This window comes from Pinus tabuliformis, chromosome X (assembly GCF_031772625.1).
Source record: "Pinus tabuliformis cultivar Carrire ecotype Pingquan chromosome X, CPIR1, whole genome shotgun sequence".
Lineage (NCBI taxonomy): Eukaryota > Viridiplantae > Streptophyta > Pinopsida > Pinales > Pinaceae > Pinus > Pinus tabuliformis.
The window spans coordinates 709,381,339-709,397,206 of NC_142308.1; the positions used below are offsets into that span (position 1 = coordinate 709,381,339).

A 15,868-nucleotide genomic window follows, 5' to 3' on the forward strand; every position below is an offset into this window, starting at 1 on the left:
GGGGATCAAACCTCTTTGCACGTTTTGGATCGGTCATAGCAATCTCTGCTAGTTTTTCGTTGGACATTATTTTATTGAGCTCAGGTCCACTGAATTCGCCATTGCCAAATTCAAGTTTGAAATTCATGCTCCCATCCATGGAATTACTGTGAAAATGTTTGATGTTACGGCCTGTAGGAGAGGGGGACGGTTTCTGATTCGGATTCTCACTGTTTTGGAAGCTACTAAGAACACTGTCCATTGAAACACTCCGGACATGATGAGGATGATGATGAGAAGCAGCAGCATGTGACCTCCCAGTGCTGTCGCCGCCCCCAGGGAAGCTTCGTTTGTGACCATCCTTCTTCTCATTGCTCTCGCTCTCTGCATCGTCGTCGCCACTGTCAATATCCTTTTCTTTCACACTGTTTCCGCCGCTGTCATCCTGCCCTGCCTTGTCATCCTCGTTATCGTCATCGGCATTTAACGTCTTTCTCCCGCTTTCCCCACTACCTTCCCCAATGTCCGCAGGGTTAACAGAGGAGGTGGTATTAAGAGTGTTGAGCTTATCCAGATCAATGTACATGGAGAACAGATCCTCGCCATCCCCCACTTCCATGTTTAGGTCGCCATCTCGATCCCACTCGGCTTCCTTCTTCACGCCTTTTCCGACCCTGTCCCACGATACCTGCCGCGGGATTTCACTATGCGCCCGCCGGTGCCCGCCCTTTCGCGGTGGCAGCACGTCGCCAGTTCGAGACGCGTCAGGGCGAGAATGAGAATCGGCAGAGAAGGGGGACACCGGGGGCCGGGGGGAAGGAATGGGATGCTCGTCCATGGTCACGTCCGGGTCTGACAGCGAAGGCGACGCTGCCGTTTCTCGCTTTAAAGAAAACGCCGTGGGGGTCAAGGGAGGCAAATTGGTGTTGGACTCCCCAAAGGGATTCCCCTGCAAGAATGCGGGCTGCGAGATCGACCTCGTGTGCGTGGGGTTTTGACTAGGGTTCGACACATTATTCATCTGTGCGAAAGAAGGCACTGAAGTTGGGGGAAACGGTGGAGGCTTTGCATAGTTATTATTACTCTGGGAATTCGACCTGTAAAGAGGCCGGGATTGAGCATTATTACCTCCTGTCTGAGAATTACTCATCTGCTGCTGCTGCTGCTGCTGCTGCTGCTGCTGCTGCCGAGGATTCGATGACTGACCTCCGCCCTGCAATAACAGATCCGTAAAGCTGCTACTGTTATCGCCGACTCCTTCCATTCTGTTCCGTGGATCAGCAGAGAAACAAGCGCACCATTCTACATGGCGCTCGAATTATTACAATATGGGAAGGACTTGGACTCTTGAATGACCATAAATCCAGCCCATACTGAGAAATTTGTTCAGAATTAGTATACACGCCCAGAATAAATATACACAATCAGTACCGAGAAACTGAATACGCCTACGAATGTCTTTTCGCCGTGGATAATCCAGCTCCGATCACTGTGGAGAGTAGTGTAACTTTACTCTCTACTCATGCCGTCTGAGTGGATGTGCATTTAAGATTCATTTGAGTCTCCTAATGAGATCTCATACGGTCTCCGTATTCCCTCCCACGCAGAGTGCAACGCTTGTGAGCGTATATTTATGTCATTAAAACGCGTAGAGCAAAGTAACCGTACACGTGTCATGTGATCCATTGATAGGGCTTCAATTTCAATATTATCCGAAATATACCTACCTTATATGCCATGCCATGTGAGTATGGATATCAAATGTGACCAAAGCCTACGCGCTTTCACCATTCAATTTCCTCTTCCCCAACCCCACCCCACCCCACCCCACCGGATCAGCTCGTATCACTTGACACAGACTAGGTGGCATTGCAGCATTTATCACAAAATTACCAATTTACTTTTAATTTACCAAATGTTTACCTGCTATTTCAACTCCAACACTAGGCAGGATAAACTAATCTTTTTTTAACGTTATTGTGGCCATATGTTGTTTTTACCTTTGTTGTGTCGATCGGAAGGAACATTTCTTGTCAGTTCAACTAAGAAGTTTAATAATATTTAGAGAATTAATCCATAACCACTAAATTTGATAATCACAACAACAAAAAAAAACTTTATGATATCCAGAAAATTAACCCATTACTTTTCCATTACAAAAAAGTTTTAATGTTTTTTATCTTTATTGCTTTTCCATTACAAAAAAGTTTTAATGTTTTTTATCTTTAGTATGTTTATCTGAAGGACCACTTCCTACAGACTCAACTAAAAAGTTTAATAATATTTAAAAAATTAACCTACAACCACAAAACGTGATAACCCTAAAAAAAAAAAAACTTAATAATGTTTAGAAAATTAACCAATTACCTTTTAATAACAAAAATATTTTTTAGAAGAATAAAAAAAATACTTTAACTACAAAATCCGACCAATTAAATTATAACAGTAAAAAATCTGGAATTTTTTGCTTCTGTTTGTGTCACAAATTCCCTCAAAAATGCACTTTGACTTTGTGAGTCATGAAGATGCATTGTCTTGTTTGCTTTTGAGATTATAAGTTATAAGGAATATACCCAATTTTAAATTATTTTTGGATATAAATTAAGAGACACCTTAGTCAACATTGTTGTAGCGAGAAAATGATTTAAAACACAAGAAAAGCACATGCAAGTTGCTCACCCACCTCCTTTAAAGGAGCATAAACTTGAAGCCTTTCTCCCTAAGCATCCATGTGGACATATCACATGACGGATCCTTTTTATAAAATATGACAATATATGGCATACCAGAAACATGTGGGGTTGAGTTTTGAAAGAAAGAAATAAATATTTGCTTCCGTGTAGCCACCCATATATATATATATATTTATCTATTTTATTTGGTGTAGTTATGATTTGGAATTTTTATATGTTATAATTTGAATTTTTTAGTTAATAAAAGTAAATGTTTTTTACATTTTTCAAGTTTAAACTTGTGATTATGAAAAATTAAATATATATTTTTAATTTTTAAACTTATTCAAGTTGTATTGTGAAAACAAAAAGGCTTTTTATTTATCGTTCTTTTAAGTTTAAATTTGTGATTTTGAAAAATTAAATATATATTTTTAATTTTTAAGCCTATCTCAGTTGTATTGTGAAAAAGGGCTTAATATTTATTGTTTTAAGGATGAGGGAGATGGATCAAGTTAGGTTGGCAAAAAAAAATTATGATGATATACCCTTTCATTTCTAGTTGATAAAAAAGTACACATTTTTTACATATTTTAAGTGTAAACATAAATTTTCTTGTGATGATATGCCTTTTCATTTCTAGTTGATAAAAGTACACATCTTTTACATCTTCTAAGTTCAAACATGTGATTTCGAAAGAGCAAACATATATTCTTGATTTTTAAACCCACTCAAGTTGTATTTTGCAAATAAGAGGAAGGTTTATCATTTATCATTTCATGGAGGAGGGAGATGGATCAAGCTGCGTTAGCAAGTTTCTCTTGTGACATGCCTCTTCCTTTCTTCTCTAGTGGTGTTTGGTTTATTTCCTAAGAAGGCATCCAACAAAAATAACCATGTGCTCATACCCAAAAAGTTTCTTGTAATATCATGTCTAGCCAGTTCCTCTCGTATCCAATATTAGGCTCCAACAATTGTTGTCTTTGCATCATTTTGTGGGTCGAATCCCTTTGTTAAGGGGGCATCATCGTTTGTTATTTCAGCAATTTATTTGGTCATCATACAACCATGGCTTGGAGGTTGTCTCTATCTAATTAGAGTCCTTGTTGACGGGTGTTGTAGCTTTGAGCTCCCCACTAAATGGTTCATCTCTCATTGTTTTTGAGGCATCCCCTTTAAGGGATTATGTATTAGCTAGGATGCTTCTTAAAAGAATTTAACTCTATAGTTGGTTATGACCCATCCCCTACAAACCATTTAGTATTTAAGTAGAATATAGGGTCACACCCCCATAATGGGATAAAGTCATATATCGCGTCTTCAAGTGATCCTTTGCAATTGTCAATAAGTGCAACAAAACTAACGACCCTACTTGTATTAGATTAGGTAAATCCATCTTTATGGCTTCAGACAATGTACATCCTCCCCATGTTGTAGTTGAGATTGATCCCCCTACAATAGGTCAAGAGACTTTTGACAATGGGGTATAATACTTAGATTCAATCAATTTAGGCCCTCCCTAGATGGTTTCTTAGAGTGCATAAAGCATTCCTAAATGACTTGATCTTAGGGTAACCGCTTATCGCTTCTATGCAAGAATGTTCATTTGTGTTGTTTCTTTGTCCATTTATAGATAAGATAGTAATCCCCTGAGGAAGCCCATGGTTTTGTTGGGACTCAGTTCTATGCATGAACTTGTGGCATCCTAACTCTAACATTGTAGTAAAACTTCAATTATATCCCATTTGGGCATGATTGCTATTTTTTTGTATCTTATTATGGAATGTTGAAGTTTTACATAGTATTTACAACAATTTCGAGCAATCCATAACCATTACTTGTTTCTTATGAGATGAAATACTCAAATGTGGCAAAATTTATGTCAAAATGAAATTTAGTGAAGGCCTCCTAGCATAAGTGATAATAACATATTTTGGTAGAGATGAGATCGAGGGTTTAAGGTTCCCCTTTTTGCATGCAGTACTTTTAGTGTGGCAGCCCTTTCAATGTATTTACTAGCTATCCTACTAATAAGTTAAGTTGTGTTTCCCTTGAATAACCTGCTTTACCACATAAAGGCCTTTTGAGAGCCGATTGTGTATATATTTTATGGCTTGATAGTTCCATTGTGAATGTTAATTATGTCATTGATCCTTTTATATCAATCAGTAATCGTGTGTCTTGATAAATGTCATAAAATGATTCTACTAAAGCAACATCATAAACTCATATCAAGGGTCTTTCATGAGATGATGAAGTTATCCCTAACCATAATGTTATTTTGATTGACATATCAAACTCTAAATATCAAGGTGTTTATAATGAGTATTGTGGGTCATATTCCTTATTGTTGGAATTTGGGTAGCTCAGAAGGTATTCCGAGTGGAGAAAACCCACCAAAAGTAAGTTGGTTGTGCAAGTTACCTAAGTGGTTGGGGTTTTGACCCAAAGTTGTGGGTTTGGGACCTAAGTTAACTAATTTTATATTATAATTATTTGTTAAATGGTTGAGTGGGCAAAACCCTAAAAGACTAATGGTTCCATAAATAACCTAAAGGAAAAGTGTAAATAGAGGGCCAATGAAGAGGTAAAATACACACTTGAGATGGACTTTGTGTGTGGATAACATTGGGCAAGTGATCATTCATGAAAGTTATTCATGAGTGAGAGAGAGATATGTCTAAGACAGTTGTTGCAAGCAATATCATGGATGTCAGGCCATGTATGGTAAACCTAGGGTTGAAGCCCTAAGAAGAAGCCAAGGAATTCATAGTTGCAAGAATTCCTAGTGCGATTGCAGGGATTCATAGTGTGATTGTAGGAATTCATAGTGTGATTACAGGAATCTGCAACACGATTGTAGAAAATCATGACTTCAGATCTAAGAAAGGTTGAGGAGATCTGGCCATAGAGGATCAGATCTTTGAAGAAGAGGACCAGATCTGTGAGTTGATGTAAGACCCTCCTCCCACATTTACCCAACCTAATCGGCCCACCAGGGTAAACATGTGACGAAGAGTTACTATGATATGATTCGACTCCCCATGTACAATTAAGAAAGTGGAACTGACATGCTAACACCAAACTAACCACCCTCAAAAGCTACATGACCTTCAAGAGCCAACCAACCCTTTCATGTGACCAACCTTTGAGAGAACTTGCTTCTTCACTGACCTAACACCCCAGTTGCTCCCATAACAAGGCAACAGTGTGACTGAGGCCCTCTAGTTGCTCCCAAAGCAAGGCCTCCCAGTGACTATGGACTTTTCATGTAGTCTTGTGCTAGCGACCCCAGATTCTGAGCCACTTTTCTAGGGACATGACTCATGCCTCTGCCCAGAACTCCACGAGACTTCCAAAAATGATAAATAACACTAAAACAAAAGGTAACAATGCAAAAATTGAACAAGGAATTGACCAGACCCCCACCAGCCATGACAAACATTTCGTCAAACATATCACAAATATGTAAATTACAGGTCTCAACAACGGATCTGAGCATAGGGGTCTCATACTTATCTAAGAATCGTCAAGAAGGATTCTTTCCTTCTCACATTAGATGCATTATCATCTATTAGGTCTTTCATTCATTATTGTTTCAGATACTAATCAAAACATGATAAGAACCATACATGATAACTGTCATAAAACATGCTTATAACCAACAAATAACTAGAGATACATCAATGACGAAATAACCATTAAAGCCACATAACATAAATTACCTTTACTCATGAAAATACCAACTCCAAGGGAGAATAACTCTTATTAACATATGCAAATCCAACCAAGTCAGGGACTTCCAAGTACCACCTATCCATAGACTAGGCTGAACTAAATCTTTCTTTCATCCAGTCACCCCCATGCCATATTCCAAGCATGAATGTGGGATCTCATGAAACACATCAAGCTAAAACAAACCAAGGCTTCCAAAGGCCAAACCACCTCAACCCTCCACCAATGATTCCACCTAATGGTCGGACATCACTAACTATCACCAGATTGGTCTCTACCCAAGTTGTATAGGGCTCTAAAGCATTTATTCCAACCAGGGCTTCCAGGAATAGTAATTCAACCCACAGTTGTTGTCGGGCTTACAAAGTGTTTGTCCAACCAAGGCTTCCAGGACCAGCAACTCAACCCACAAAGGGCTTCCAGAGCATTTGTCCAACCAAGGCTTCCAAGACTAGTAACTCAACCCAAGTTGTTACAGGGCTTCCAGAGCGTTTGTCCAACCAAGGCTTCTAGGAATTAATAACTCAACCCACGGCCAAAGGAACATGAGAAGCAACCAGAAACAAAAGGAAATAACCCCACAATGTCATGGCTATCCAAGAAATGGCAAGGCTAGGAAAATCCATTGTCAATCTAGGCAATCCTCCATGTCAATGATAGATCATGACCAATAAACTACATGCATATGTCATGCATGCTCAAAATTAGCAAGGAAATCATACATGTAACTTGGTACCTGCAAGAAAAACTCGTTGTAGTTGTTGATCCTGATGTCCTCTTGCGCTTTCCTGCTTTTCTTTTGCCTTCTTGCTCCAAATCCCAAGCATGCCACACTCCTCCAAGGGTGCTCCAAGAAAACTCGTGCCCAAGAGTATGAGAGAGAGAGATTAGAATGAGAGATCCAAAATTGAACTGACAAAAGGTTAAACTAACAAAAGCCACAAATTTATCCTCAAAAGCCTTTTTATCAATGAGGCCTCTATTTTCTTCATTCTCCATTATTTTCCTTCATTTTCCTCCTCACATGAAACCTGTGATCTTTCACCTACCTTTTCTCCTATTTTCATTATTTTCATAAATAAAATGCTAATAAATGCCTCATGCCTTTCCAAAGCCTGTGTCATTCATTTCCTTTGCCAATTTCCATAGCCATTAATTAAACACAAGTGATCCTTGTCACTATGTTTTTGCCCAACATTTAGCTTGGAATACGTGTCCCATGACCTTGGTTAATATTTTGCCTTTATTAACTTTTTACATGTATTTTTGACCAGGGTTGTTACATAACCCTCCCCCTTGGTGGAACACCGTCCTCTGTGTTCAATGACACCTACAACCAGCAAGGTCGTTGATAACAACCTTATCACTTATTGGAGTTTTATAACACAACTCATGGTGGTATTTACATCCATATACACACATTTATACATATACCAAAACATTTGCTTAGCCAACGAATAGAGAAGGATACATAGAATGCATTTGATCATCCATCTCCCATGTAGCTTCATCGATCCCAAAGTGCTTCCACTACACTTTAACCTGCTCTATTGCTCGGTTCCGGAGCATGAGCATCTTTCTCTACAAAATGCACAGAGGTTCCAGCTGGAATTCTCCTTTTGGCTCTACCTACAATACAAACCAGTTAATCACATGATCAACATAGTTAACATACTTCTTAAGCAATGACACATGGAAAGCATCATGAACTTTCACTATCGAAGGCAGTGCAAGTCGATAGGTTATTGGTCCAATCCTTTCAAGAATCTTGAAAGATCCACAATACCGAGGTGCCAGTTTGGCACATGATCCAATCCTCAAGGAGCTCTTCTTGGGCTTGATGCACAAGTACACATGTTCCCCAACCTAAAACACCTTAAACAACTTGTTCCGATATGTATAGATATTTTTCCTGTCTTGTGCTACCTTCAAATTCTTCTTGATTACCTACATTTATTGTTCCATCTTTGCCAACATATCTGGTCCTATCAACACCCTGTTCAATGGATCTCTCCAACTGATAAGAGTATTACAACTCCGCCCATAGAGTGCCTCAAACAAACTCATCCTCAGAGATTCATGATACCCATTTTTGCAAGTGAACTCAAACAATGGAAGGTACTCTTCCCACTTCCGTTGTTAATGCATCACACGCATCCTCAACATATCCTCCAATATCCTATTGACCCTCTTTGTCTACCCTTCTATCTGTGAATGATAAGTTGTACTTAAGGCCAACTTTGTACACAAACCTGCAAATAACTATTTCTAGAACCTAGAAGTGAACTTAGCATCCCTGAATCACACAATCTTCTTTGGCCATGCAGTCTCACCATATCTCTGATGAATACTTGTGCTACATCATTAGCTGAATATGTAGACTTTACTGAAATGAAGTGTGCTACCTTTTCCAACCTGTCAACCACAACCATGATGGAATCATGTTGCCTAGATGTCCTCGACAAACTTGTGATGAAATCCATGGTAATGACTTCCCATTTACACTCTGGAATCATAATCGTCTATAGTAATCCACATGGATGCTCACACTCTACCTTTACCTGCTAACAGTCCAAGCACCTAGCCACAAACTTGGCCACGTCCCTCTTCATATTCGACCAATAATAAAACTTCTTTACCGTTGTCAATTTTTTCTGGTGTTCTGGGTGACCTGAATAAAGTTTCGCATGAAACTCTCTCAAAATAACCTTCTTGATCTCATTGTTGACCGGCACATATATCTTGTCTCTAAATCTGACCAAACCATCTGCTATGAGATGATAGTCCACATCTTGATCACCTGTACCCTATTGTAACCTATGCACAAGCTCCATGTACCTGTCATCATGTTGTCCTACCTGTAAGATTCGATCTTGTAAATATGTCTCGCAGGAGCTCATAACTGTTATGTGATTCACCTATACCCTTCTACTAAGATCTGCAACCCTGCTCTCTTTACCTTTAATGTGCCTGATCTGGAAATCAAACTCGCTAATCATGTCCAACCATCTAGCTTGTTTGGCATTCAAGTTTGGTTGGTCAAATAGATACCTCAATCCATTATGATTACTCATTTGTACAAATCTATTGCCAAGAAGATAGTGCCTCCACATCTTCGATGCATGAATGATGGTTGCTAACTCAAGATCAAGTGTCGGGTAAATTTGCTCGTGCTCATTCAGTTTCCTTGATTCATAACATACCACCCATCCTTCCTGCATCAAGACTCCACCAAGCCCTATTTTGCAAGCATTTGTACATACCACAAATTCTTTGTCTGGATCTATAATATTTAGAACTGGAGCATTTTTCAACTACTTCTTCAATTACTCAATGCTGGTTGTACATTCCTCTATCCATTCAAACTTCTTACCTTTCCTTTGTAATGACGTAATAGGATATGAAATCCAAGAGAAGTTCATGATGAACCTTCTATAATAACCTGCTAGTCCCATAAATGATCTTACCTCATACACATTCCTAGCCCTTACCTTCTCTAGATCCACTGTTATACCTTCCTTGGAGACCACATGCCCCATGTAACAGCCCTGGTGAAAATTCCATGTAATAAAAGTTAATAAAGGCAAAATAAAAACCAAGGTTGATGGGACACTTATTCCAAGAGGAATGTTAGGCAAAAACATAGTGATGGGGATAACTTGTGGTTGATTAATGGCTAAGGCAATTGGCAAAGGCAATGATAAAAGAATTGAAAAGGAAAAATGGAATTTTTGGCACATTTATTTATGAAAATAATGGAAATTAGGAGAAAAGGAAGGTGAAAGGTCATAGGTTGCATGTGAGGAGGAAAATGAAGGAAAATAATGGAAATTGAAGAAAATAAAGGCCTCGTTGATAAAAAGGCTTCTTAGGATCAATGGGTAGGCTTGGTCAATGTAGACTTTTGTCAGTTCTGTTTTGAAGCTCTCTCTCTATCCTCTCCCTCTCTCTCTCATACTCTTGGACACTTAGAGTTTCTTGGAGCAGTCTTGGAGAGTGTGCCATACTTGGAGTTTTGGAGCAAGAAGGCAAAGGAAGAGCAGGAAAGTGCAAGAGGACATTAGGATCGGCAACTACAACGGGTTTTTCTTGTAGGTATCAAGTTGCACGTATGTTTTCCTCACTAGTTTTGGCATGCATGACATATGCATGTGGTATATTAGTCATGATTTGTCATTGGCATGGAGGATTGCCTCGATTGGTAGTGGAATTGCCTAGCCTTTCCATTTCCTAGATAGCCATGGTGTTGTGGGTTTATTTCTTTGTTTTTCTGGTTGGTTCCCATGTTTCCTTTAGCCTGGGTTGAGTTACTAGTTCCTAGAGCCTTGGTTGGACAAACACCTTGGAAGCCCGTAACAACTTGGGCTGAGTTACTAGTCCTGGAAGCCATGGTTGAACAAACGCTCTGGAAGCCCTTGGTGGGTTGAGTTACTAGTCCTGGAAGCTCTGGTTGGACAAACACTCTGGAAGCTCGGAGTGAGTTATGGGTTGAGTTACTAGTCCTAGAAGCCTTGGTTGGAACAAACGCTCTGGATGCCTTGGAAGGCTTGGGTAGAGACAATCTAATGATGGTTTTGTGATGTCCGACCGTGAGGTGGAATCATTGTTTGATGGGTTGAGGTGGTTGGCCTCTAGAAGCCCTGGATGATTTTGGATTGATATGTTTTATGAGATCCCACATCCATGCTTGGAATATGTCATGGGAGTGACTGGATAAAGAGAGTTTTGGCTCAGCCATGTCTACGGTCGAGTGGTTCGTGGAAGTCCCACAACTAGTTAGCCTTTGCATCATTAACATGAAGTTATTTATCCTTGTTATTTCCTGAGTATTACACTAGTTTATATGTGGAAGCTATGGCTGTGATTTCCTTGGTATTTATGCTGCTATTATGCTGGTTATGAGTATGTATTATGACAATAGTTATGTATGGCTCTCGTCATGTTTTTAATTGTAAATGAATGAACAATGTATCTATGGCCTGATGGATGAAACTAGAACTAATGTGTTGCGGCATCAATGCTTCTTAGCGATTCTCAGATGAGTATGAGACCCCTATGCTTATATATGTTGTTTACACCTGTATAGTACATATTTGTGATATGTTTGACGAAATGCTTGTCATGGCTAGTAGGGCTCCAGTTAAGGGCTTGTTTAAGTAATTGCATTTGTATCATCATTCCATTGTTATCTTTTGATTCTCAAGGTATCATTTAATTCTGGGCAGTGACTTGGCCTCTGGGCCTAAAAATGTGGCTCAATCCCAGGGATGTTGGTACAATACTGTGCAAAAAAGTCCCTGCACGCTAGCATACCATGTTGTGGGAGTGTCTAGAAACCTCTAGACGCATGCATGCCCATATCATGGGAGAATCCAGGGGTTAATTGGTCTAAAAATTCAGTGGGACCTAGGGGCTGGTTACCTAAGAGGTTAGGATGGTTCCTGGGAGTCATGTTGCTAATGTGGAAGGTCTTTATGGTGTGTTTTCGTCGGTTCCACCTCCTTAAGGTGACCTAGGAGGTCGAATCATATCATAGTAACTTCTCGTCACATGTTGCAATGTTGTGTACATATGGTGTTATGTACATGTTGTATATGCAGTGTTATGTACATATGGTGTTGTGTGCATGTTGTACATGTGGTGCTATATACATATGGCGTTGTGTGCATGATTGTACAAGTGGTGTTGTGTACATGTCGTACATGTGGTGTTGTGTGCAGGTAGTGTTGTGTACATGTCGTGCCTGTGGCATTGTGTACATGTGGTGTCGTGCACGTGGTGTTGTGTACATGTCGTATTATGTACATGTTGTATAAGTGGTGTGGTGTACATGTGGTATTGTGTACACATTATGCAGGTGGTGTCATGTACATGTGATGTTGTGTAGGTGGTGTTGTGTATAGGTGGTACTATGTACATGTTGTACATGTGGTATTATGTACATGTTGTACATGTTGTGTTGTGTACATGTGGTACTACGTATGTGCATTGTGTAGTCATGGCATCGTGACATGTGTATTCATTGTGTTGTACGTTGTGTACGTATATGTATTGTGTTGTACATCGGGTGTAAGTGTATGTATTGTGTGGTTGTGTACACCAGATGTAGGCGTATGTATTGTGTTGTGTTGTACACTGGGTGTAGGTGTATCTGTTGTATGTCAAGTGTAGGTGCATGTATTGCATGGTGTTGTATGTCGTGTGTGGTTGTATGTGTGGGATGCACATTATGTGTATGTGCACATGGTTGAGGAGAAGGCACTGGGTGTGTGTCGAGTGTGGCAACCGATCCAGAGTACGTATGGAATAAGGACAAAGGTAGAAGTTAAGGATTTATAAGTATTAGTATTTTAATTCAGTTTTATTATGCATGTGATTTATGATTCTGTTTTATGATGATTACACGTGAAATATGATTATGGTTTATGATGGTTACATGTAATTTATGATTTTTATCTCTGATGGTTGTGCTTTGAGCTAACTTGATGTGATATGTTTATACGTGATGATTTGGCCAAGGATGCTAGTTTGACTTATTGTGACAGGAAGTGAACATAATTGCAAGTGTACCTTTTTGATGGGTCACCAATGAGGTATGATTCAAATTTATTTCAATTTATTTTGAATCTAATGGAAATTATGTGCTTGGTATAGGAAAGCATGAAACGCCTGGTTGGGTGGTCGAAACCGACTGCAAGAATTAGCAGCAATAGTGAAAGGAATTGGAATAGGTAGTAGTATGCTGGTAAAATATTCAGGAGCAAGGCCATTGTGGGACACTGGTACCCAATAGTGTCCATTGATTTCCATGAGCATGCTATGACCAGCATGTTGGTTTTAAAGTAGGGACATGCCTTGGTTTTTGTATCTTACGATGTGAGGAAGCCTTGCCAAGGGATGGACTGCCCAAGATGGGGGTGTCAGCGGGACTTGGAAGGTGTGTGAATGCACAAAAGGGGGTGACCAGATTGCTCGAGGGATTGCGTAGCAAAGAAGGAACGGGCAAGGATGGATTTGTTTTGGTCATTAGCATTGCCATATGGAATCTATGCACATTGGGAGTGTGCCCTAGAACAATGAGCCAGTGACTGTTCACTAAGAGGACAAGTGGCGCTGGACATTGGATGAAGATTTGACCTTGCAGTGGAATCTAGACTTCCTGGGAAGGAGGTGAATCTTGGTACTACTTTGATGGTGGAGGTGTGAGCCTCTGGATTCCTTTTTGTTGATGCAGGCTATGTATCCTTCCTTATTCGCTAGTTGAGCGGATGTTTTGGTATATGTTTTTGGTACATGTTTTGGTGATGTTTGGTATATGTACATATGTATATGGATGTAAATACCACCATGAGCTATGTTATAAAGCTCCAATAAGTGGTATGGGTGTCATGTCATTATGATGTTATACTTGTTATGTTGTCATGTTGGTTTGCTTCTCAGTAGGATGATCATTGTAAATACTGCAACGAGCTAAGTTATAAAGCTCCATGGGCAATATGTTTTGCTTACAACAGTCTTGTGGTTATAGGTGTTGTTGAACGCCAAGGATGATGTTCCCCCAAGGGGGATAGTTATGTAACAACCATGGTGAAAATTCCATGTAATAAAACTTAATAAAGGAAAAATAATAACCATGGTTGATGGGACACTTATTCCAAGTTGAATGTTGGGCAAAAACATAGTGATGGGAATCACTTGTGGTTGATTAATGGCTAAGGAAATTGGCAAAGGCATTGAAAAGGGAAAATGGAATTTTTGGCACATTTATTTATGAAAATAATGGAAATTAGGAGAAAAGGAAGGTGAAAGGTAACAAGTTGCATGTGAGGAGGAAAATGAAGGAAGATAATGGAAATTGAAGAAAATAGAGGCCTCATTGATAAAAAGGTTTTTGAGGATTAATGGGTAAGCTTGGTTAGTGTAGACTTTTGTCTATTCAATTTTGGAGCTCTCTCTCTATTCTCTCTCTCTCTCGTACTCTTGGAAACTTAGAGTTTATTGGAGCACTCTTGGAGAGTGTGGAATACTTGGAGTTTTGGAGCAAGAAGGCAGAGGAAGAGCAAGAAAGCGTAAGAGGACATCGTGATCAACAACTACAACGGGTTTTCTTTGAAGATGCCGAGTTGCATGTATGTTTCCTCACTAGTTTTGGCATGCATGTCATATGCATGTGGCATAATAGTCATGATTTGTCACTGGCATGGAGGATTGCCTGGATTGACAGTGGATTTGCCTAGCCTTGCCATTTCCTGGATAACCATGGTGTTGTGAGTTTATTTCTTTATTTTTCTAGTTGGTTCTCATATTTCCATTAGCCTGGGTTGAGTTACTAGTTCCTGGAGCCTTGGTTGGACAAATGCTCTGGAAGTCTTGTACAACTTGGGTTGAATTATTGATGTAGGAGCATTCAGCTCAGAAGAATCATTGTATTTTAGTAGACATAGGGGGGTCTTGTGTTTTAAGGAAGTTGGTTTCGTAAGTGTTGAATTAATGTAATTACTTAGGTTTTGAGTGATTTTAATGAGAATAAGAATTAATTAAGCATTGTGAGGCATATTGAAATGCTCTCGAATGAAGGAGAACATGAGAGAATCATGATAGTTAAGAGTTCATAGGGATTGATATCTTTGGAAATTAATTGTAGATCTTGAATTAGGAATTAGTTCATGATTTATAGGATTGAGAGGATTCTTAGGTTTTAGTTGAAATTGTTAAGGATCTAAACCAGGAATTGGTTGTAGAATCCTTTTGTATAAATGTAATCCTAAAAGGCATAGTCAAGTTAGATAGTTAGATGGTTAGCTAGTTAGAGGTTTGTCTGTAAGCCTACGGGCAGGTAGGAAAACAGAGGCCACTGATTAGAATATCAGGCCAGAGAGATAGAGAGACTCGTATGTAAATATTTATTTATCAATACAGAGAACTTGATTCTGAATTGTGTGGTGTGTATTGATTAGTGGAGTTATGAATTGTGTGTGAATTAGAAATTTCTGCATAGTATATGTATGCAGGTGAAGTTCAAGCAAAACACAGAACACATAACAAAGAGAAGAAGTGAGGATGAAGGATAGTGTCGGATCGTTGAATCCGATTGAAGGATCAATGTGAAGTTCAGGAGTGACAATGTTTAAGAGTACATGGAGTTAAATCAAGAGGGAGTTGTGTTGCAGAACAATCAAATACTAGAAACCCTAGAGGGACCTGAAACCACAGAGAACTTTAAGAAACCACGTAAAGGTGAAGAAAGTAAAGGCACGAAGGAAGGAAGTAAACGTGTATCGTAGCCGTCAGATCATTTAGATCAACCAATATAGATGGCGGAAGAAGAATGGCAGAGGAATAGATTTGGATCGTCAGATCAACAGATCTAATAGATTGACAGTGATCAGCAACTGCGGGGGTAGGAACGTACAGATTTTCTTGATCGTGGCTGAAGTACCGCACTCGCTCCTAGTCGTCGATCTCATATTCAACTCTTAGAT

At 39.5% G+C, this 15,868-nt stretch overlaps 1 protein-coding gene across 1 annotated transcript in view; it reads right to left on the bottom strand.

Annotated features, from left to right (window-relative positions):
- The window catches only part of LOC149141939 (bZIP transcription factor 29-like), a 69,026-nt gene extending 67,452 nt beyond the window's left edge, over positions 1-1,574 (bottom strand). The window contains exon 1 of the mRNA XM_089447842.1: positions 12-1,574. Coding sequence (XP_089303968.1) covers positions 12-1,243 — 1,232 coding nt within the window. The 5' untranslated portion in view covers positions 1,244-1,574. The remainder of the gene's footprint in view (positions 1-11) is intronic.
- Positions 1,575-15,868: the final 14,294 nt, after the last annotated feature.